The 26,520-nt window shown below is 34.5% G+C and overlaps 1 protein-coding gene across 5 annotated transcripts in view; it reads right to left on the bottom strand.

Moving 5' to 3' along the window:
* Window positions 1-26,520, bottom strand: part of LOC150098334 (centrosomal protein of 41 kDa-like) — a 188,136-nt gene that overhangs the window by 43,159 nt on the left and 118,457 nt on the right. For all 5 annotated transcript variants that reach the window (XR_016549515.1, XR_016549514.1, XM_090405327.1 and 2 more), the window contains one exon: window positions 14,175-14,242. Coding sequence is in view for 3 of the 5 variants with exons in the window: in XM_090405327.1 (XP_090261453.1) it covers window positions 14,175-14,242 (68 nt within the window). In the remaining 2 variants the exon portion in view is untranslated. The remainder of the gene's footprint in view (window positions 1-14,174; window positions 14,243-26,520) is intronic.

The raw sequence follows: 26,520 nt of genomic DNA, 5'->3' as shown, positions 1-26,520 counted from the left end.
TGGACTGTGATGTCCAGTGACTGCTCTAGGAAAGCTGGGGAACATAGTGGTCAATTCAATGGAGCATTACTTTACATACCTACAAAAAAAGGTATAATGCAGAAACATAGCACCTTTGAGAAAGCGACTTGAAATCTGTGAAAAAGGGATCACTTAATAGGTAGATTACCCTCTACTGTAAACAGTAAAGGGTAATCTACCACAATCACTTGTGATTACCCCTACTGTAAACAGTAGAGGTAATCACAAGAATAAAGACAATCCTATCTTATTACCTGAAAGAAAGATCCTATTTCACTCCCACTCCTCTTACTTTTGACAATGTTCCAGTATCCTTTCAAGATCACTTTTTCCTTCTTAGTTGACTTTCACATCCATCTTATCCTGATATCAATAGATTGCATCAGTAAATGGTGAAGAGATATGGAAGACCTTGAAACCACTACAAACCTTGAAATCATTTGAGTACTACAGGGCTTCTCAAATGAAGAAGAGGGATGGAGAATACTGTCATCAGAAAATTATTAATAGAATCTGATATCACAGAGAGAGCCACTGATGTTAAGGAGAAAGAGCATGGGTGAAAGAGAACCTGGGATCACTGATAAAGAAATATGATGAGAGGAAGCCATCCATCATGAAGGGCAGTAAACAATGAGAAAACGCTGGCAATCAAATCACAATGATTGAATTATAATGTATGATTGTATATGCATGTGCATCATTGTTGGTAAGTTTGATGTATTCTCTTACATATTCCATTTTATTTCAAATATTCCAGAATTATCATTCCAAAGGAATGATAATTCTGGTTTTTCTCTAATAACTTACACCTAATGAGTGTTAATTTTAGGTATCCCTGTATTGCTTATGAGTATACTGCCCATGTATTAATTGATCCTAATATAATCTGTAATATTTATTTTATTTATAATAAAGATCTAATAAAATTATGGTTGTATTGAAATATACTGTGAAGCTATTATCATAATTATTCACAGAGCTTGATATGTTGCCTGCCATACCACCAACCTTACAGGATTTCTAATTTTGTCTTTTGGTTCTTATAATAAGTGAAGTCAATTCTGATATGTACGTTTTATCTTTTACAAATCTCATAGGACTATAAGATAACCTAAAAGTTGGTTTTTTTCTACTCCATCTCAATCACCTAATAGAAAATGATATTCAAAGTTTGTTGTACAATGACTGAAATACAGCAATCTATATATATCCAGATAATCACATCAGAACATTCAAGCTTAAAAGATACCTATATTTAAACTACTAGCATTCTTTTGTGAAAACTATGCACATAAAGAGAGTGTATTTAAGGATAAACATATGTGTAAACAATCCATTTTTTTAATTATATAAAAAAATGGACTAATTGAATGCATGTGTTGGACAAATATTCGAATAAGAAATTGTTTTTGCCAAGGATGTGCTGTTCAAGTAAGGGATAAAAATGCACAAAAATACAGGAATCAAACTATGCTACATACTGCTGGTGCAAAGTGACTGTCATAATATACTGTATATGAAAAAAAAAAAAAAAAAAAACCATCAAAACATGTTTTTTGATGCTATAAATTTTTTTGTTTACTCAAAAATGCCAAACTTTTTGACTGAATGATCAAGAGATTAGCTAAATTATTCAAATTATATTTTCTCCCCAATTTTTTTATTATTTTTATAATTCAAAATAGTTGACAAATTCATTTACGCCCAATAGCGATTGATACCAAGATCAGTTTTACATAGTACAAATAATGAAGATATTATGGAAATATTACTATGAATTGTATATTAAGCTCTATAGATGGAAAAGAGATATAATGTGCCAAGAGAAAAATCTTCAAATGCTAGCAAATATATGGTGTACGAGGGTGGTCTGAAAAGTTCTCAGCCTAACAATGAAAAAACAAATTTATAATTTCAAAATTATTTTTATTTTTCGACATAATCTTCCTTAAGACTAATACATTTATTCCAGTAATGCTGCAAGTGCCATTATCCCATCCCTGTAGTGGTTCTCGGTAAGATCTGCAAAATATCCCTCTACAGCTGCAATCACCTTTTGATTCGAAGAAAAACACTGACCAGCAAGGAGTTTTGGGAAGAGACAAAAGTCAGAGGGAGCCAAATCTGAGGAATAGGGTGGATGTTCCAACAATTCATAGTGCAGATCCTTTAATTCTCCCATTGCCAAAACACCTTTGTGGGCAGGTGCATTGTCCTGATGAAAGATGATTTTTTTTCTTCTGCAAACCACATCTTTTCTCACAAATTTTTTCATCTAGTCTGGTTAAAAGATCGGAATATTCCCCGGTTATTGTGTTACCCTTTTCAAGATAATTAATAAACAAAATGCCTTTAGCATCCCAAAACACCGTTGCCATGACCTTTCCTGCTGATGTTGAAAGTTTATTTTTCACTTGGTTAAACTATAATAAATTTAGTTTAATCCTTTATCCAAGTGTGAGCAAACAAAGTTTGCGCCTGAAAGTATCTTCAAAACTGGGGTAAGGTGGTACAACACCTTTGCAATGAGTTGCCCGGTGTTGTACCACCTTACCCCAGTCCTGAAGATACTTTCAGGGGCAAACTTTGTTTGCTCACACTTGGATAAAGGATTAAACTAAATTTATTATAGTCTAACCAAGTGAAAAATAAACTTGCAACATCTTTCTCTAAATCCAGAGTAATTTAATAAAAAGGTGGCACACTGTTTAGCAACTCCTATAGGTAGAGATGACCTTGCTAATGCTTCTGCCTGGTATCTCCACTTGGGCCTGGCTCCCACTGAAGAGACCTCAATAAAGGTTGAAACTAGTCTGGGTAGTGGCCCTTCCCTTAATGCATAACATTATACATATCCGAGGAGATGTATTTTGCATTATGGGAGATACTGAGATAGGAGTGATGTTAACCTGCTGATGGAACTGACTTTGTCTTCTTTGGTGCTGAACAGCCGGCTTCTGTCCATTGTTTCGACTGCTGTTTGGATTCTGGTGTGTAATGGTGAATCCAAGTCTCATCCATAGTAATAAATCAATGCACAAAATCAGTTTTATTCTTGTTAAAATGCTCCAAGCACTGTTCAGAGATTTTCATGCGAGTGCATTTTTGATCTGCTGTGAGCAAGCGTGGCACCCATCTTAGCAAGAGCTTTCGTTTGCAATTCTTCATGCAAAATATATCCTACATGTTCCTTTGAAATGCCTATAGTCTCAGCAATTTCATGCTCTTTGCCCTGCCGGTCATCCAATACCATATCGTGCACTTGATCAATGATTTCTGGTGTTGTTACACTTTTTGGAAGTCCTTCACGTGGATTATCTTCAAGGCTGGTACGGCCACATTTAAACTCAGCAGTCCATTTCTTAATTGTCGAAAACTAAGGAGAAGAGTGCCCATAAACTTTTATGAACTTCGAATGAATTTCTTTTGGCATTAAACCTTGTTTTACAAAGAATTTTATAACTGCACGATACTCAATTTTATCCATTTCAAGGGATACAGACAACACCTTTGCTTCAGACAGCTATATAAAACAACTACTTGATTGAATGACTTGCAATTTCACATGGATGCTTGTGACAGATGTACTAACTTGGAAAAAAAAATCTTGCCGATAATGTTGCCATCTATGGTTGAGGCCGAGAACTTTTCAGACTGCCCTTGTAATGCCTAGTTAGAAACCAGTTAAATCTCATTCTCAAATACGGTATGATTTCAAGTTTGATATGAAACTATGTGTGTATGCGTACATGCACTGAACAAGCATTTTGAAAGTTATTATCACTGCAGAGCTCATTTACAAGCATAAAGGAAACCTGCTACAAAGTGTACTTTATACAGATGTACCAACTTAGAAAAAAAAAAATCTTGCTGATAGTGCTGCCATCTATGGTTGAGGCTGAGAACTTTTTAGACCACCCTCATCAATGGGTCATTATACAAAGCAATATTAAGTCAGCATCTAAAATTGATGGAGATCTGATTTAAAATAAGGTGCATATTATGACTGATATTCATCATCTATGTGGATCACATCATCAATTTCCTGATATACCTTCAACGGGTGTATAAGATACTAAGATAGCAATTTCACATTATTACTAACTTCCTATTGATAATTTTCTTCAGAATTGGTCTATTATCTGCCAGGACTCCAACACTTATTATCAGATCTTATATTTCAGTCTTCTAAGCCCCCCCCCCCCAAAAAAAAATACACAGCACTGATATATCATATCAGTGCTGTGTATGAAGTGTGGATAAGGATTGAGAAAGAATAAATCTATTGACACTTTTTTCAAGAACTGGAGGTTGAAGTTCTTTGGAAACATTATGAGGAAGAGGAGAAGCAGGTTCAATGTGTTTGTTATACAGAAATGGGATGACAGCAGCTTTTGCTCTTGTTTTAATAGACCCAATAGCAAGGGGAGGAATGTGTTTGCCAATTTGCTGCAGTGACCATGGAGCAGAATGACCATGGAGCCTCTAACTCACAGATGCAAGCAATTGCATCTGTGAGTTAGAGGTTGATAAGTCAAATCCTCTGGACAATATAAAGAATTTTTAAGGAAGTTTTAGGTGCACCACTCCCTAACGTGTGAATAGTATTCTAAAGATGGACAGATTTGGGATTTGTATAGGGTTAGTAGCTGGGTGGGTATCAAATAGGTTCTTGAATAGAAAATAATGTCTAATTTTTTAGAGAATGAAGATACTGAATTGATGTATTTGTGCCAGGAGGCTGGAGGTAAATGCAGTTGAAGGAGAGATAGGGAATCCTGTCTGGTGATGTACATATTACTGAAGATAAGTGAAGGTGAATTGAGATCATTTTGCAAAAGAAAAGGTGGGACTGGTGGCTGAAGGTGACAAGTGTTGTGTCCTGAATAATCTAAATATAAGTGGGACATAATATTAATTTATTCAGGAACAACTAACCTTGATTGTGGGCAGAGAATGTTGTGTTTTGACAATGAACGCCGTGTACATATATATAAATAACAGAAAGATAGAAGTGAAGAAAAAATTAATATGAATAATATGTGAGACTTTACCTGTTTTTGTAGGAAGTCTAGTAGTAAATTTATTTAAGGTATTAATTTATGTAAAAGTATCCCATTTCATGTAGTATAAGAAAGCAAAGTGTATAAGCTAAGGTCCAAGGGTCACGCTTTAGCCATCCAGAATAATGTATGGCCAGAAGGAAAGTGAAGTTATACGAAACAACGTGGTAAAATGCAATCTCCGAGATTGAAGCAGGCAATTCCCCCCCCCCCCCCCCCCCCACACACACAGGGTTTTTTTTGGTTCCTGTTTCATGACCTCGTGGACGTTGGCTCTCGGTCTCTGCCAGCAGAGAAGATTCTAGGCTGGCCATAGACGTCATGAGTCGTCTGCCGTAGCGTGCGTGTTAGGGCTAGCTATTTCCTCAGATTAGGATAGCTATGCTATATCATGCAACGGTGATCCAGATGCGTGCCTGCAATACTGGTGAAAGTCCTGAGCGGCACATCGCCTTTCCAGTTTGGAGAATCTGGCCGTGCAGCTATCTTATGTGACCCGGAGAATTGTAGACCTTAAAGGATCCTTGATGTCCAGACAAGGCTGTAGAAAGAACTGAAAGTCATTCCAGGAATGGTAATGTAGATTGTCATATTCTGATTTCCAGTTGAAGATTTGTGTGTGAATTCATTAGGATATTTTGTGTAATGGACATATTGTAAAGAACTTCAGGAACTATCCTTATTTTGGCATTGACCTGTCCCTGTTTAAGAAATGTCTCCTATGTCTCCTAATCATCTCTTATACAAATCCCTTCTAGGGATTTGTATGAGAGATGATTGTGATATATTGTGAGATATAACTAGTGACCACGTGAGTGATAAAAGATAGGCGACATAAGCTAGAAGTTTGTTAAATTATATATAGAAGCGGTCCAAGCAATTTGTTCTTGTATTGTAATGTTAATATTGAAATTGAGATCTTGCTAGCAATGTGATATAGTTAACCATGCATTTATAATTTTCTCATGTATAATTTCTTGATATAATAAATATGTTTCATAGCATTTGCCTGAGTTCAGCTTATTACGTGAATTCAAATAGCCACTCATAAAATTACCATCGAACCTAGCGGGAGGACACCATGAGTATAAGTTGATATTTTGAGCCACGACTGCATGTTAAGGTAAAGAGGGAATTAGTTTATTTATTGTTGGAAGTTTATTACTGTGTATTACTCTGAGAGAGCCACCTTGGATAAGAGTCTCATCTATCCTAAGTATTGGCTGGCACAGTTAAAAAATAAATGTCAATATTTATCAGGTGAACTGTCTCAGAGGATATGTTTAATGGCAGCATCCCATACTTGGACAAAGCCCTAATCATAAGTTAAATTGCACGCGACTAAACCTAAGAGCGGCCTAAATTTAGCTTGTTTAAAGAAAAAGGAAAGATTGTATGAGTGAATAGGGCATACATAAATAACAAGAGAAGATAAAGAATATACAGGTGATGTAGTTAAAGAATATGCAACATATATATATAGGGTAGGTACATAACACAAGGTTATCCTTGCTCCACTGGAGGATAGAATGGAGATCAGTATTTAAAGCACTCACTGCAGATGATCTTGATGTAGAGGGATGTCTGGGAACTACATGGTCTGTCAAAGGAGTAGGATGAATGGAGAGTGCTAATGTTGGCAAAGCTATTGATAGGAGTTGAACCAAATGAGAGTAGGTCATTTACATATAAGAGAAAGAGGGTAGATAATAGAATGGAGTCCTGAGGCACTCCTACATCGGTGGTAAAGCTTGAAGAGAGGGTGCTGTCCAAAATGACATGCAGTGAACAATCAGAGAGAGAGAGAGAACACTAGTTATCCAGTTACAGAGGGTGGCAGGTAGACCAAAGGATGCAAAACAGGCTCAATGCAAAACAAATTGAAAGCTCTGGAAATGTCAAGAGCAACAGCAGATATTTCTCGTCAGCATCGAACCACATCCATCCACCTACATCTTAGTCTTCCTTTCAGTATTTTTCCTGACATCTTGGTATCAAACATCTGTTTTGAAAATCTTTCCTTTCCCATTCTAAGTGACCATACCAATTGAGATTAACTCAGCATGCTCATACATTCCTGAATAACAATGTCAAGTTCCTTCCTAATATCTTTATTTTTAATATGATTCTGCTATTAATACCATCTGATCATTCTCCTAATTTTTTTCTGAGAATTCTCATATCTGTGGTCTCTAATCTTTGATCAACTGCTCATTTCTAACCAAATTCTCAGATCCATAAGTTAAAACTGGCTTGAATCATGTATACTGCCAGTTTAATGTTCTGGCTAATCTCTCTCTTATTCCATATAAACGTATTCAGTTGACTTATAACCATATTCAACTTTGCTAATTCTTTTGTCTACTTCCACATGTAATTTGCAATTTTTAACAGATTGAACAGCTGAAAAATTTTACTTTTTCTAAATTAGGTTCTCAATTCAGAATGCAATTGTTTTTGTTCATGCCTATTTTGATAGCTTTGGTCTTTTTATTACTGATTTTCATACTATATTCCTTACACCAGTTATTCAATTTACTTAAGGAATCCTGCAAACTTATAACATCATGTGCTTAAAGTAAACTGAGATCAACATCTCCAGCTTTGATATCAAGTTTAATGCCATATTCCTTCATAATGTGATCTATATAGATGATGAATAACAGTGGAGATAGCATGCACCCTTGTCTCACACTCTACATCACCTCCAATTCTGACTGTATTGCTTGGTACAGCCCATTCACACAATGCTAGAATTGTGTTTTGAATAGCTTTTCTCTTGGATGCCTTTCCCTAATCTGTAAGATTAGGAACAAATCTACAAAATTTTAAGTGCAGATCCTTGTTACATTCCCATGATTTCTAAACTACCTGTCTTATAGTGAAAATCTGATCCTGACAACAACCCCTGACTGGCTTGAAGTCAGAATCTTCTCCAAATTTCTCTTTCACAAATGTTCTTAGTCTCAAAGTATGCTTGCATAAATCTTACCTGAAACACTCAATAGGACAGTTCCTCTGTAATTCTCACAGTCAGTTATATTTCCCTTTTTTTACTTCTTGGATGAATGTTCTACTTTAATAATCTGTAATTCAAAATTTTTGCTTACTGAATTATGTAGTGCAGCAACTTTAAAACTTTAGACCTCTATACTTGAACATTTCTGGTCAAACATCATCTACGCCAGAGCCTTCTCACATTTCAGATTTTTGATGGCTATATATCTTCAATATTCTGACCAAAGTCTTCCAAAGACTTTTGTTTAACTACTTTAGAATACTAAATATGCTGTATTCTCTTAAGGTATCTGCCAACATATTTACTAGGAGCTTTTGATATACTTTCTTTTCCAGCAATGCCTCTTTCAGTTCTTGTATCTACCAGGGAATTCTGATTTTTCTATCCTTGCAGACAATTACATGCTTCTCTGGCTGATTCAGTCAAGAATTTCTTCTTGACTAGAGTCAAGAAGAAATACTGAGAATCTGTAGTGAGAATCCAAGTTATTGGTCTCTGGTTACTGTTTTCAAACAATAACCAAACCTTGGAGACTTCCAATAATATTTGTATACTTAAGTCAACAGTTTGCTTCTGAAAGCTACTCAACTTTTTTTTAAACTTCCTTACATATTTTTCTTATTTTAAATCCCCTGTAATATCTTATGTCCAGCATTAATGAAACTTCTTATACCTTGTATCTTCTCTCCAGGTATGTTTGTGCACATCTTTATGTGTGAACATGTTATTATTGACTACTAGTCCATGTCCTGAACAGAAATCCACCTCATACTTCCCATTATTATTAGCTCTGCCCTTTTCTCAAAATTTTCCCAACACATTTCTATATCTGGTAATCATTTCATACTCTGCTGGTTAGGTCCCCAACAAAGAGGACCAACTTTTTCTTTGTCAGCTGCCATCTATAATGACTCAAAAAAAGTCTTCAACTTCTTCCTTAATAGAACCTTCTGTGTGATCACAAGCACAAATAAGTCACATTGTCAAATTCCCTATTTTTATTTTAATTTTCCCCCAACGACTCTACTTGATACTGCCTGCCATTGTAGTGTTTAGTGTTGAATGCTATAGCTACTATTTCCTTTCCATATCATTACTGCCCAATTATAATGTCATGTAGTTGTTATACAGAAGAATTTTTGTCTTCTTTGTTTCAGTAACATCAATTATGTTGATGTGATACTTCTCTAATTCTTTTCACTTATACTACTTTTCCACTGATAATTCTTATGTTTAATGTGACTACTTTGAATTCTGCTGATTCAATTATTTCAAGTTTGAGTTTGTTCCAGTAGCAGACTTCACATTATGAAGGAAAGTGAAATTAAATTCCTTCATAATGCTGAGAGCTGAGCAGAATTCCTTCATAGAAACGAGTTGAATATTCCTGATATCAAAATCAGAAATATTATATTCCTAAATAAATTCAATATGATCTTCAGGGATTTTAATGAAACTAAATAACTGCTGTGACAAATCTGTTATGAAAAATAGAAAACACTATGAAAACAGGCAGGAAAACATCAACTGCATTCTCATTCTCAAACTGGTAGCACAAATAAAATATTTTGCTATTTTGTGACAAATAACCACTTGAATAAGTTTATATGAAGTATAAGAGAAATCAGCCAAAACAACTAAAAACCAACAATTCACTAGACAGTACTGAAACCAATTTTAACTTGTTGTATTCATTCCCGAAGGCTTTTCTGAAATCAAATTGTTCGAAAACTGAAATCATTTTCCCATAAGAATTAATGTAAAATCGATTAATCCGTTCCAGAACTCCAGATGATTGTTTATTTAAACCTTTACAACAGTACTTCATGCATAAGATCGTATACAAACATAATGAAAATGCATAAAATCTTACATAAAAAGAATAAACACAATAAATAGATAAAATAAAAACGAAAATTTAACTTCACTTTAACTATACATATGGTGGAGAGTTGATGGTGTAAGTCGAAGGAGGTGAGTCACCTTCTATAAAAACATTATTTATTTTTTATTTTATTTTATTTTATTTATTTATTTTTGAGTATTGTATATATCGTTGATTTCGCCATACCGAACTGCATAGCAAGATTCGAGACACGAATGGCATTTTCATGTTTGGATACGATTTCTTTTTTCACCTCTATCTTGGTTCTAACAACTTTTCTTTTCGCTTTGCTGCTATTACTATTCTTCTGTGGTCCCATGGTGGCTTAATTAATAATAATTTATGAAAAAAAACACAAAGAAAATCAAGAAAACTCACTGCAAATTCAACCAGGTGTCTGCATTGAACGAAGGCTGCCACGTAACTGACACTTTACCGCCTTACAACTCAGCCCACGTAACACGTGATTGCCGTTTGCCGGGAACAGAAATTCTGTTTAGAAACCAGGCGTTTTTTATTCGGAAAATATGTTCAGGAACCGAATTGTTCAAGAACAGAGATGTTCGGCAACCGAGGTTCCACTGTATATTTGCAAAATTCAGTAATATTTCCATATTTGCTGCTTTTAAACCACTCAAATGTCATTTTATTATAAATTATATAAATAAGTTACTAAGACTAACTTGTCCCTTACCAAAGTCATGTTGTATTCTGTAAAGTTTTATATCAATATCTACTTCCCACTAAATTCTGGTTCTAACCATCTTTTTTGAAGATTGGTCCATTATTTTTTGTTATTAGTTGGGCAACCACCTTAATGTAGTGAAACTATCTTGTCGTCTTACCCGTTTTTTTTTTTTTTTTTTGCGAATGTGCCAGGAGTTAAGACTAAACAACCTTAACAAAGGTACTACCAATTTTGAATGCTTTTAACACACTCACATACTGATAACCTATATTGCAATGTAGAGCAGTTTTTGAAGAGGAAAATATAAAAAATTGCAACAAAATTAAAGAACCGAGTAAAAAGTTTGTTATTTCGACAACATATATTTAATATAACTTTCCTTAATAACGTTGCTGGTCTGTATTAGGTGGCAGATGACTGTCACCCAGTAGTAGATCATCACACTGTTAACTGGAGCTTGAAGTGGTTTGAAAAATTTCTTGTTTGGTCTCTAAAATAGGATATTTAGATAACTAATCCTTCATTCATCCATGATACTAATGTATGATCAGAACTGTACTTACAATTTTCCCAAGGCCGACAGAGCATGAGGTGCTGAAGTGCTCAAGGAACTTCTCCCACATTGTTGGAGGCACTTAAATTGGCCCTAAATTTTCAGGAGCTCCAGCTAGAACCTCGTGTGCCGTGCATAAATATAGTCCTGTGCATAATAGGTTTGCAACCTTCTGAGAATGTGCGATGCACATAAAAAAAGAAGTAAAATACAAATTACAAATAATTGTAAAAATATCTGTACTGGTTATGACATAAAAAAATACATTAAAAATGTAGTTTTTTTTAATTATGTAAATTTTCGACAAGTAAAATCAAATCATAAGGAATATATTGTGATACTGCCATTGACGCCTTCTATTCACTCCACTAATCTTTCTCAAAACTCTCATATCAGAGGTCTCTAGTCTTTGATAAGTGTTTTATTTCTAACCTAGCTCTCAGATCCATAAGTTAAAATTGGTTTGATCACTGTCTTGTATAGAGCTAATTCAGTATACTGACTAATTTCTTGACATTCTTAGCATCCAGGATTGTGTTAGCAGAGCTAATCTCAGGTGGTATGGTCACTTAAACAGAATGGACGAGGAAAGATTAGCAAAATAAGTGTTCTCTGCCAGGTTGGCAGGAAAAAGACCCAGAGGAAAACCAAGATATAGGTGGATTGATACAGTAAAAAGTGCCTTAGAAGACAGAAATATAAGATCTGATAATATTGAAGTCTTGACAGGTAACAGACTGATTTGGAGGAAAATTGTAAATAGGAAGTTAGTGATGATGTAAGTTTTTCATGTAGTACTATCATATCCTGTACACCCCTTGAGGATGCATGTCAGGAATTTGATGACGGCTAATTTCTTTCTTATTCCATATAAATTTATTCATCTGACTTCCTACGATGACAACTTTACTAATTCTGTTGTCTATTTCCATATTTAATTTGCCATCTTCACTAAAAATTTTGTCTAAATAGCTGAAATGATAATTTCAGCTATTTAGACTGAAATTTCAGCTGCTCAATAGGTTTGCCATTCAGGATACAGTTGATGTTTTCAGTGTCTTTGTCTTTTTTACTGCTGATTTTCCTACCAAATTTATTATAGCAGTTATTCAATTTAGTCAGGGAATCTTGCAAACATACTTTACGTATTCAGAAGTATAAAATCAACTGCATAAAGAACTAAGATTAACATTGCAAATTCGAATATCAGATTTAATACCACTTTCATAATGTGATCCACATAGATAACAAATAACAGTGGAGATAATCTGCACCCTTGTCATGTCACACACCTGATTTAACATCAAACCATCTTCCTTCTAATGGCTAACTTACAGCTTAAATAGAGACACTACATACTGCTTGATATAATGTCCCATTTACACCAAATAACTGTAGCATTTTTGAAGAACTTTCCTCTTGGCACTTTGTCATATGCTTTTTCCATATCTACAAAACTTAAGTACCATGCTTTCTCAACTATCTGTTGTAAAGCGAAAATCTGATCCTGACAACCTCTATTTGGCCTGAATCTAACTTGTTCTTCAACCCAGCATCCCTTCCACATTTCTTCTTAGCTGTTTCTCAAGTATATTTGCATAAATCTTACCAGGCACTTAATAGGGAAATTCCTCTGTAATTCACACATTCAGTTTTATATCCTTTTTTATAGATAGGTACTATGAGAACTCTGCTGCAATCTTTTGGAATTCGGTCCTCTGATAGGGCTTTCTGAATTATGCAGTGCAGCCACTGTAAAACGTTTGCACTTCTATATTCGAGCATTTCAGGTTGAATTTAATCTACTTCAGCTGCCTTTCCACATTGAAAGTTTTTTTTTTTTTTTTTTCCCCAAGTATGGATATGTATTTCTGACTGCATTTCTGTTGGGAATTTTCTACCACCATGCTGACAGTGCTTGTTTCAATTAGCAGTCTTTCAAAGTAATTGCTCCATACAGGCCCAGCTGGTGGTGTGTGCAAAGTGTGCAATATACACAGGCACCGCAGAAGAAAAGGCAGCTAAAAGATGTCAAAAAATATGAGATAAGAGTTTAAACGAACAACGAATGGTACATATAATTATGAATTTATGTCGTCTTCTGTTTGGGCCCCTTCAGATCTTCCCGGAAACGAACAAATAAATTCCGAAATTGTATCCTGGACCCGATTATATCATTGTAATTTTTGATTAAAATTTACGAAAATATACCTAAAATAGTTCTTTATTTTTTGATGTATCATAAATCAACTTATGATTAATTGTCGAGTTCTGTGTAAGGGCCATATCCTAATTTTAATCAGGTCGGATGCATGTGGTCTGGCCCTAAAAGTCGGCTTACTACTATAAATAAAAAAATATAATAAATCTCTTAATTTTATATTACTATTTTATATTATTTTGAAAATTTATATAACTTGAAAAAATTTGTATAAGCAAGACTAATCCGTAGGTAACATTATACTGTAAAGCGGTTTTCATTTGTTTTTCATTTCCTGTTTGTTTTATTCACACTTTATTCAAAAAAACTTTTTTGGAAAGGCGCCAAACATTAATCGTGCACACATGAAAAATATTATGTGCGGTCCTGGCTCCATACATCGAGACTGTCTTTATCTTCAGTTTTCATGTCCCGATTATCATCTCTGATTGCTTTACAGTACTTTTCTTTCCATTTCTAGGCTTTTTTTAAGAGTCTCCAGAATATTCTGCCACCTTTCTGATCTTTATTTTCTATGTTGTTACCATCGTCTTCCTATGACTTTTGTTTAGCTAGTTTTATACAATGCTTTTTTACAGTTTTATTTTTTTGTGTCATTAATAAAAACAAGAGATCACTTCAAAACTAATCTATTCTCTAAGAAATTTATGTCATAAATTTTGAATAGCATATGACTAATACTCTAAACAAAGCAATCTGTTCAAAAACTATAAAAGGATACAAATGCCAGGAGGTCTTTAGTTTCATAATTACACGATCGACATAACATGGTAAATGGATAATTTCTGGCTAATGAATTCATAATAATGTTAGTGAAGAAGCAAATAAATAAATAAATTTAAATTAAATAATAACAATAATTAAAATGGGACTCACTGCTTATAAAATCTAATAATCTTAATATAAGTGCCACTGGCAATGCAGAATATTTTAATGAAAAAAAAAACAAAAAAAAAAAACAATCATGACCTCCTAGGTCAGTGATGGCGAACCTATGACAAGTGTGTCAGCACTGACACACTTGAGGGTTTCAGGTAACACACCTTGGATGTTGAAAAATATTGGTATTCTGATGAAAAAACTAATTTCAATAATTTCAGTTTATTAAATTAATTGTATAATATGAATTCATAGATTGTATATCAATGTCCTATTAAATAAATAGCCTAATATGATATGTATAAGTCACCATCTAAGATTAAGTAGTTAAATTTATAATGCATGTATGCAAGTGGCACATCAACAATGTCAATATTTAAAAAAAAAAAAAGATGTTTGACACACCTGGGTAAAAAGGTTCGCCATCACTGTTCTAGATGGTCATCTACCTGTCACCTAGTAGATCTATAAAATCTCACATGAATTATGTCATGTTTGTTTTACAAGTTTTGTCTAAAATAAAATAAAAAAATAAATATATATATATATAGAGAGAGAGAGAGAGAATTGTCATTGCCTGTAAACTTACCAAAAATCCTTTGTATGCAATAATTTTGTTACGAAACCATGTTACAACAAATGTGGGACATATGAGGTGTGATGTCATAGTATCTCAATGTTAGCACATTTCCATATATGATAATATTGAGAGTGCACACTACACATTATTTGGGTACAGAGTCTTGGGTGTATATAAGCTCTCGAGTCTCGAAGGAAATCATCTTAGGGGTTTCACCTTCTCTTACCTGTGTCCACTGTCAGTCATTAAGAGAGAAGCATCTTACATCTAAGGCTCTGTGCCTTTTCTTACCTAGGTTCACATGAAGTCCACTGTCAATTATTGAAAGAGAAGCATCTTAAGGTTTTTTTTTACCTTCTCTTAGCTGGGTCCACCACCACATGAAGTCCACTGTCATCATCGAAAGAGTAGCATCTCATGTCTTAGAGTTTTCATCATATTCCTGTTCCATTGCAGGAGCCATGCAGAGTTCAACGGAGATAGCACTCATCAAACATACGATGCACCACATTCCTAGTTAATAGACTCTGAAAGTTAAGGATTATTGACGACTGAAGACAAAAAAAAATGGCAGGAAACAAAAAACGGGCATACAGTCTGAAGAAAGAAAGATAGTGAAGACAAAGGAATCGAGTAAGGATTGTAGTGAATCAAAGAAATATAAGTTTTGTAATTCGTCTTAAGTACAAGGAGAAAATTGTAAGTACTTCCAGACAAATCACATTATGTGTTTGTTCCACAGCCAATTGTGTTAACATAAATATTATTGATTGATAAGTACCTATCCTAAGAGGGCTTATAGCTGTAAACATAAGTTATTGTTATACTTGACAAGTTTATTGTTTAATGGGTAAGAATACCAGAAGTTATGCTTAGATTATAAGATATAATTGTAAGAGATTTAAAGTAGAATTACTTATAATTATCTAAGACTTGAAAATTTGTTGTATATCAATACTTTTTGCTTATGTGTGAATTGAATAGTGTACAAGAGTTGTTTGAAAAGTTTGGTAAAAAAATAAGTTAAACACATTTTTTTGGAAAAAATCACCTTTATTTTTCAACATAGTCTCCATCAAGGTCTACACATTTGTCCAGCAAGTTTCCAATTTTTTCATCCCATCTAAAAAGTAGGATATGTCAAATTGTGCAAAATAGTCATTGACATCCTTGTTCGAAGAAAATTTTTTCCCACCAGGCAAACTTTTTAAGTTTGGGAACAAGAAGAAGTAGTCACATGGGGCCAAGTCAGGAGAATACGGTGGATGTGGAACCAATTCGAACCTCAATTTGTACAATTTTGCCATTGCAATGGCCAATGTTTGGGATGGTGCATTGTCTTGATGAAAGAGCACTTTTTTTTGTGTGCCAGTCTTGGCCGTTTTTTCTTCAGTTCTTCTTTTAAATGGTCCAACAATGATGCAGAATAGATGCCTGTTATTGTTTTATCTTTTTCCAAATAGCCTATTATGATAATTCCTTGGGAATCCCAAAAAACAGTGGCCATCACCTTCCCAGCTGACAAAATGATCTTCGACAGGCATTGTCCACTGTTTTGACTGCATTTTGGACTCAGGTGTGTAGTGGTCAATCCAAGTTTCGTCTACAGTCATAAATTGATGCAAAAATTCTTGCGCATTGCGATTAAACATTGCCAAACATTGCATTGAAATGTCTTTTCACATGTGTTTTTGATCGACAGTCAACAATCGCAGCACCCATTGCGCACAGCTTTTTCATGTGCAATTTTTCATGCAGGATATTCATTCAGTTGAGATGCCTACAATCTCAACAATTTCATGCACTTTCACTCGGTGGTCTTCTATAACAATACCATGGATTTTGTTAATCATTTCCATTGTAGTGACCTCAGTTGGGCATCTGGAGCGCACTTCATCTTCAATGGACTTTCAACCGTGTTTAAACTCATTTATCCAAAAATAAACAGTCTTTAATGCTGGTGCAGAATCCCCATGAACTGCATCTAACTCGGCTCTGATCTGCGGTGCCATCCACTTCTTCAAATAAAAGTGTTTTATCGCTGCACGAAACTTGTTTTTCTCCATTTTTATGAAAAATGTGAACACGGTCATTTTAAATGTTTGCCAAATGAGAACTAAGCATCACACATGGCTAAAATTTTGTCAGGGATCATGAAAAAGATGATATGTGCCGACATTGGTTTGAATGAATGAACTGTGTCACCATCTATTGGAAATTTACCAAACTTTTCACAACCCTTGTATATAGATTTTTAGGTTTAAATAAATTGATTTGTGAGAGACACTGAGACTGATTTGTCAATGCACTAGTCTGATAATTACAAACCTGCATATATCTGACTAATCAGGGGAAAAGTAAATATATGCTATATGATAAGTTAAAGCCATAACTGAGATAAATTATAGGTAAAAGTAGCAGGCAATAATATCTGCTTTATCGTTGTTTATACTTCTTACAAACTAGCACTCAATAAGTAGTTTAACTGGCACAGTCGTAAAACAAATAAATTCATTAAGCAACAGAGTATGAAGTAAAGTAGACAATGATGCAGTCAACATAAAATAGGATAAAGTAGATATAACAGATCTTAATGGAACTTCCTGCAACTAGCATAGCATCTTTTGCATCAGGAGTTGTTGCTATTTTTGTTAAAGTCTCTTGCTGGAAAGAGGCTATACCATGTGAAGGAGAAGTTACAATTTAATTGGGAGAGACTATATATTGTGACTTTCCATTAGTGTTCCAACAAGCCAGAAAATTATTATCAGTTCCAAATTATGGAAAAATGATAGCATGCAATTCCAAAACGCTGCCACTAAAAATCAACTTCACTGAAAGCAAAACTGAGTTGGCTAAATAAACTTTAATGGCCATCCTAAATACCTAATTTCATCAAATTCCATCTGGCCAATCAAAGTTATTACTTCATATTACTTCAAAATATTTTGCAAGAGGTCTGGAAAAATATTATTTCATAATATTTTGAAGTAATATTACATCTATAATCTGACTCAAGTCACAACAGATGATGGAACAAAAATTTCTTGAAGATGCCAAATACTGAATTTCAATAAAATATGTTAACTCATGTTATTCCTTTAATCTGATTTGTGTGGTAGACAAACAAAATGAATATTGTAGGTACTTATACAATTTGCAAAATGTATCTAAAAACAATTAACAATAAACTAGATGTTAATCTTTTTAAATAAAGTGAGTATAGGGTCTAGTGAAAGGGAGGATTGAAGACTTTAAGATTGTCATAATGGATTGCCTAACTGCAGTGTCTGGGATAAACCATAGAAGTCTAAAATGATAAGAGAACTGATGTTCAGGCCACCACAGGTGTAAACAAAATTTTGGTGAACTCTGATCAATCTGCAACAATGAAATTCTTTTCTTACATCTTTACAATGCAGCTTACCTATATTTCATGGCCAATATGCATTAAACCATCAGACTCTAGAAAACTCTAGAGATTAATGCCTGGATCCATGCATCTCAGAAGTAAAAATAAGCCTCTGTGATTCATTTCCTTTAATATTACATGGTGATCAGCTTTCATTTGGAGTATATATATATATATATATATATACACACACTGAGACAGGCTACATTACATTTCAAACAGTATGCCAAAGTGACAATGATATGATCAACTGTAATTCTACTGGCCTGACCTCTAGTGGAAAAAAAATACATGAAAGTACGTCCTATTTATAACATGGTGAGATAATAAATTCATATTAGTACTTTTACAGCAATAGTGGTAGCCTAATCAATAATTTAATATAAGGGTTATATTAAGGCTAAGATCCTGGATTACTCTAGTCCTAATTATAATTTATAATGAACTCTTAGAACAAAAGGATTATTTGGGTAGAATATTTGCCATCCATATTCTTGGGATTTTTAGACCATCATTATTATTAAGATTAGGGTGATTGATTAGAATTAAATTTGCACTTATACTACTTTTTTTTTTTGTGTGATGTAATGATACCCAAGTGCTGATATAGGTTCAGACCATAACCCTGTTGTGTCTACTTTAAAGATTAAACTAAAAATCATTTCTAACAACAATCATACTGAAAGACTTGACTTCACAGCTCTGAATATGCCTAACAACATAATGGTGTTTAACTCAGAAATTAGGAAAAAATTAGATCATGTAGGATATAAAACAGAAGACAATATATTTAGCAACACAGTGGAAATTGAAAAAATATGATCAAAATTTAGAAGTGGAATATATGAGACAACCAACAAGATTATTCCAAAAATTAAATACAATAAGAAAAACCCCTGGATGACAGAATCAATAATAGAACTTATGAATGAAAGATTAAAAAAAAAAAAAAAAATGAATGTAGGAAAGCTAAAGACAAGTTGCTAAATGAAATTGTTGAAAGTTTTTTTACCTTGGTTCTATTATAAGTTAAAGATACCAAGAAATTATATACTTGGATTTAATCCTTTACTCAATGAAGCAAAACAATGTTTTGTGCGTGAAATATATTCACATCTAAGCTACTTGTATATAGAGACTAATGACTTCACATCACTTGCCTTAGTATGTATCCCATAACGCAAAGCACACACACCCTTTTGGAAGTGTAAAATGCTACACTTCCGAAAGGAAGTGTAGCATGTTACACTTTAGTGAGATCTTTAATTGAGATCTAATCAGGAGCCAGACCGGTTGAAACCGGTAGAAATATCTACCGGTTTCAACTTCTTTCTCTCATCCAGAGATTTTTTTTATTAATAAGGTCTAGCACCTTTTGGCTACTTGTATATGAGATATATATGCCTTCTGCATTATTTGAACCTTGGTATCTCTACTGGGTCTGGCTCTCACTGATGAGACCTCAATAAAGGTCAAAACCAGTCTGGGTAGCAGCCCTTTTCATTATGCATAGCATTTTACATGTCCAAAAGGGTGTGTTTTGCATTATGGGATATATACTAAGGCAAGTGATGTGAAGTCATTAGCTTCTATATACAAGTAGCTCAGACGTGAATATATTTCATGTGCAAAACGTTTTGCTTGCTTGGGTAAAGGAAGTATACAATTACTTATCATTAATGGCTAAATGAAAAATGTAAAGAAATAGAGGAATTGGACAACAAACAAAATAGTAACAAAATGCACAGATCTATCCAATCTCTGACAAATAAAAAGAAAATTTCCAACTATAATCTTTGTATAAAAGATCAAAATGGAAAAATACTACTAGAAACACAATATATCATAAAAAGATAGAAAGAATGTGGAAAAGAACTGTTTGACTCTGATCGCACAGATGCACCAGATATACAAAATATGGATGGTGAACCAATTACGTATGAAGAAATAGAATACGCTATAAGTCAAATAAAAACAGGTAAAACACCATGCCTTGATCGAATTGTTAAAGAACTTAAATGAAAACACAATTAATGATCTAAAGGTTATTTTTAATAATATACATGATACCCCGTTACCTCTGTATCAGACCAACTAACTCACCTTTCTTTGAAAGAGACCAGATAAAGGTTCCTCACATCACTGACGCGAATGAAACCCAGGTCTTTCCAACCAAAGAGTTTCATCTATACTGACTGAGCCTCTGTAGCTCAGTCAGTATCGGTTCACCATCTATCTCTTTTGAAGAAAGGTGAGTAAGCCAGTCTGATATGGAGGTGGGGGGGGCCGGAAACTTAGATTTTTCTTCCCCTAGAATAGGCAAACTGGCCCAGTGAACACATGTTTCTATAGACATAGGACACCTCCAGGAATAAGGAGTAACCAACTATTCTGTAGGATTTCGGTTCCAAATACGCGCGCGCATAAATTAGGATAGGATACATCCTTGATGATCTAAGAAATCCATCTTTGTCACTATCCCCAAAATTTCAAGAACTTTTTGAATGTTCAGAATATAGACTAATAAGTTTAACAAGCCATGTTACGAAATTACTACTAGAATAATCCTAGAAAGAATAAAAGGCACTTTGTCAACAGAAACAACTCAATCTGGTTTTCAAAAAGACAAAGGCACAAGAGAAGGAGTTTTCAATTTGAAAACATTATGTGAAAGAAGCCTCGATAACCAGAAAAGCATATATCTTTGTTTTATTGATTACACCAAAGCATTTGATTCAATAATTGCAAGAAATTAATACATATCCTACAGAATAATGGGCTAAACAGCTACAGAATAAAGTACTTTCATGAGCATTGCTCCACGAATGGTCACTATCATTCTTTATTTTCTGCTATTCACATAAGAACATGAGCAGCCTCTGCTCAACATTCAAACATAACTGAAACCAACTTATCCCAAGTGAAAGGGATATATCTTTCATATCACTATCAATGAGTGGTCTTTGAAACAGCTTTCTACATACTGTTTTCCCCACTGAGCATAGCCCACAGATTTTAAAGAAATGTGTTAATATATTCCTTCTTATTTCCTTAACCACTTGCCCACCCACCCACCCACAAAATACAAGTCATTCATTCTCCATCTGACTGCATATAAGGTGTTCAGGTATATGGTCTGCTAATCCACTTTGTCCATATCAGTTTGTAAACCATATAATTTTGGTGTTCTCTCCATTTTACTAAATATCTGTCATACTGCCCATAATAAGGAAGTTTACACTGAATACTGTTCTGGGATGATCTAATTATTCTCTATCAGTTTGCCTGTTATTAGATGCAGGATTTAATAATCTTTTAAGGATTATAGCCATTACACGTGAAATTATTAAAAACATTCTAGTTCTATTTGGAGTATAATGTCAAAAGTGAATAGCTCTGGCTCAGCGTACTAATAGATTTATTGTCATACCTTTGTGCAGAATGGTGGTATGAATTAATATTCAGATATCTGTGTAGGTTTTCAGTAGACAGCATAAAAGAGATAATGGTCTATAAGTCTAAATTACTAGTTGTGGTGGTGTTGGAGGTGGGCGGTAGATGGCGTTGATGGAGATGATTCGTAGTAGAGGTTAGGTGTAGAGACAGTTGTAGGTGTCCTCCCGCGATGAGTCTTCGGACTCCTTGGAGGTATCAGGAATAATAATAAAAGTCTGGTAACTAAAACATCTAAAAAAAGGGTAAAACAATGGTAAAAATATCTTTTTTTTTTTTTTTTTATTAGTAACAGCAATACAATATAAGTCTGCTGACTCCATGGAGAGAATAATAATAATATATAAATTGTACTACTATTCCCAATAAATAACATACTTATTTTCCGTAATGAACTTCATTGGTTGAAAGTCTTCTTTAAACATGGTAAACAATTAAGTATAGTCTCTGGGAAAATTTCCCATGTTACTCCTCTTAAACACTATTATTATAATTACAGCTATTATAATATTAATTAGAATAGCCTGTTTTTGTTTAGGAGTGTCCCTTATTTAAATACATTGGCTATCAATACTCAAGAGGGGTATATATATTTAGGGCATTATTGGTCAGTATAGAAGGCAATTAAGGTAGAATAAAAGAGGTGGAAAAATTTTAGTACATACCTTTTTTGATTCTAAGATGTCTTCCACTTCCATGATCTCGCGAAGGTTGTTTACAAACGGGAGGGGGAAGAAGAGGGAGGGAGTGTGGGGGTGTGTTTTGACGCGGGAAAATAAGTTTGGATAACCCGGGTTAATATTAATAATATATATATATATATATATAAAAATGTATACATATATTATTTTGAATTAAGGCGCATTTTTGTGTGTGTGGGGGGGAGGATGGGTATACTTATGTGGCAACTGGGGCAGGGTTAACGGGGTGTGGAACCATTTCGGTCGTGTGACCGTCCTCTGAACTTTGTCGGAAATGAGTGCAGGGCTATGTCAGGGCAAAGTTGCAACTGCCAAATAAGGGATTAGTTGTCGCTCCATGGCCGGAGACGTGGCTTAATTTGTAGGTTCTGGATCATCCAACATTCGGAAAATAGGTAGGGGTGGTGGACGTTGATAGAATTTTCATCACATTTTATGGCAATAGTTTCGGATATTCTTAGCATTGTTTCATTGTCTTGTTTGTCTATGATTATGGCCTTGTCGATTTGGGGGGGTATGTTTGAACTCAAGGGCGTGAGCTGCAATCTCTGTCTTCCCTGTACTCTGTGTTTTATTTTTCTTTTTGATGTTGCGATGTTTTTTTGTGTTCAGATATTCCGGAATGGGAATATTGCTAGACTACAAGAGTACTTCGGGGATTGCAATATTCCTATTCCGGAATATCTGAACACAAAAAAACATCACAACATCAAAAAGAAAAATAAAACACAGAGTACAGGGAAGACAGAGATTGCAGCTCACGCCCTTGAGCTGAAACATACCCCCCAAATCGACAAGGCCATAATCATAGACAAACAAGACAACGAAACAATGCTAAGAATATCCGAAACTATTGCCATAAAATGTGATGAAAATTCTATCAACGTCCACCCCCCCCCTACCTATTTTCCGAATGTTGGATGATCCAGAACCTACAAATTAAGCCACGTCTTCAGCCATGTAACAACTAATCCCTTATTTGGCAGTTGCAACTTTGCCCTGACATAGCCCTGCACTCATTTCCGACAAAGTTCCGAGGAGGGTTAATGGGGTGTGGAACCGTTTCGGTCATGTGACCGTCCTCGGAACTTTGTCGGGAATGAGTGTAGGGCTATGTCAGGGCAAAGTTGCAACTGCCAAATAAGGGATTAGATGCCCCAGTTGCCACATAAGTATCCCCCCCCCCCCACAAAAATGTGCCTTAATTCAAAATAATATATGTATACATTTATATATACAGGGTGTTCGGGATAAATTTGACATATTTATAATTAATTATATTTTTCCGTAAGTTACATGTATTAACACACACTTCTCTTCATTTAAAAGTTTGGACCCTTCTTCATTCATATACAAGATGTCAGAAAGGATGGATAGCTGGAACCCACCTGAATCATGGAAGAGAATAACTTGTATCATGATGATTCGTGCCCGCCATCAAAATAAGGATATTACGACTGCTGCCCAATGCTCCCTGAATACAGTAAAAACAATCAGGCATGAACTAGAGACTTGCAATGGTGACTACGAGGATGTAGCAAGAAGAAAGATCCCTAGCAGACGATCTGATTGCGTTCGTACAGCAGAATTCCTCGCAAATCTGCAGGAACAGGTGTTGAAGAACCCTGGCATTGGAATTCGGGCTTTGTTCGTGGAGTTGCTAACTGTAGTCAAGCCCTGGATAACAAGGGTAGCCAATGGTAGGCCGTATGTATGGCAGCAGGATTCGGCCCCTTGCCACACCTCTGGGAAAAGTCAAAAATGGTTGTCTGAAAATTTCTACGACTTCACCAGTCCAAATGTTTGGCCTCCAAACTCCCCAGACCTTAACCCCATGGATTATTTTGTATGGGGCGCAGTTGAAAAAGACACCAATCGCACTTCCAGTAATACAAAAGCCCAGTTAATGGATAAAATTAAAACAGTTTTTGCGGCCCTTCCCAGGGAGACTGTAGCATCAGCTTGTTCGAGGTTCCGAAGCAGAATTGAAGCTGTGATCGATGCTAATGGTGGTTATTTTGAGTAAATCTTGTTGATAGTATTGTAATTAACTCTGCCTGTAATGTTTTTTTGTCAATTCATTAAATTTAATAGATACAAAGAAGATTTTCTTTTTCCTTACGAAACTGTCAAATTTATCCCGAACACCCTGTATATATATATTATTAATATTAACCCGGGTTATCCAAACTTATTTTCCTGTGTCAAAACACACCCCCACGCTCCCTCCCTCTTCTTTCCCCTCCCATTTGTAAACAACCTTCAGCGAGATCATGGAAGTGGAAGACATCGTAGAATCAAAAAAGGTATGTACCAAAATTTTTCCACCTCTTTTATTCTACCTTAATTGCCTTCTATACTGACCAATAATGCCCTAAATATATATACCCCTCTTGAGTATTGATAGCCAATATATTTAAATAAGGGACACTCCTAAACAAAAACAGGCTATAATAGCTGTAATTATAATAATGGTAAACAATGTTTTTTTTTTAAATGATTTTATTATAGGGCTGTGATTGAAATGAATTGAATTTTTAATGTATGAGTTGCATTGTTTGCCCTACATAGTTTGTTAAACTGTATTGTGGGACTTCTCTGTTACTGATTATGGGCTGAAGAGGCATGATATTTTTATGTATTTTTGAAAGTCCACAGATATGAGAGATACACGAATGATGGCAAATATAAGGTTTTGGTTATGTCAGGAAGCCAAGTTTTTATCTTTTTCATTATTAATTTGGAAACTTTTTTCTTTTATAGTTTGTAGGATTTCTATCTATAACTTGATAAGCAGCATGGTATTCATCATAAAAATTATGAAAACAACTAGTGCGATAGAATAAAACCTCAATTTAATATAAACCAAAATAAAATCTCAATGTTTCAATCTTCACATTAAGGTCATCATCATCTGGAGTATACACATATATATACAAAGAAACAAGCTGCACTACAATCTACATGGTATGATAAAGTTACATTGATCTGGTCAACCGTTAAAACTATTGGCCTGACATCTGGTGGAAAAAAAGTTTTACTCTAACATGGTAGTTGTTTCCATAATTTTTATGATGAATTCTGATCACCACATAACCATGAAGGAAAGGATACTGAATGGTATCTTGAAAGAGTTTAAACTTTTGGATTGTATTCTAAAATATTGATTATAATGGTAGAATTTCAATTATTGGTTCTAGAATGATTAAGTTCTTATTTTTTAAAAGAAATTTTAAAGCTTTGTATTCTTCAGCAGTAAAATTACCTCTGGGAGGTTTAGATGCAATTGAAGTGTATGCTACATGAAGGCAAATACTGTTGGCAACTTCATTAAATAATTCCTATATGCCTTGATTTACTGCTGTCGTAATTTTGATAGCAATGATTTCTTTCAGATCCATGATTAAGTTAAAACCTTTACTAAGGGCCTAAATGGCTGATTCACTAACAGTTACTGAGGAAGTTAACTATAAAATTTTCTGTTTGTAGTGAAGTGGCTGTTTTCATCTTTGCTTAGATAAAGAAGACTATTGCTTCTTTAATTGGACTTCTCTTTTGATTAAAGAAAGTAGGCCATAGCTTGTACTTGAAGATGCCAAACTTTTATCTCCAGTTATTCATTTTTCAACTTCAGTTAATTGCAAAATCCATCAGTTACAAGAATTTCATATTTTGACACCATATGAAGCATATGCAAGTGTTAGTTACTTATGTATTATGCAGAGTTAAGTAAAGTAATTGCACACAACTGAATTAATTGCATACAATCATATACATATTAGAATATAGATTGGATTCTCGCTAGAGCAACTCACAGAAAGAGTTTATTTTATAGTGGATAGTTTTCTATAATGAATAGATGGCATTGTACCTATAGGGCTTTTGTTGGAACTTTTCAGCAGTTTGTTACAATGAGTGAGGTTATTGCAGTGGTATTTATTATTATTATTACGGGTATCTCCATGGAGTCAGTGGCCTCATGGCAGGAGACCCAAACTATCAAAACAATATCTATCATATCTGTTCTTGAATTCATTTACAG

The sequence above is a fragment of the Typopeltis vanoorti genome, chromosome 15 (genome assembly GCF_054136105.1).
Source record: "Typopeltis vanoorti isolate ZY-2024b chromosome 15, IOZ_Tvanoo_1.0, whole genome shotgun sequence".
Taxonomy (NCBI): Eukaryota; Metazoa; Arthropoda; class Arachnida; order Uropygi; family Thelyphonidae; genus Typopeltis; species Typopeltis vanoorti.
The sequence above is the reverse complement of the archived record's forward strand: the minus strand, read 5'-3'. Positions and strand labels throughout refer to the sequence as shown.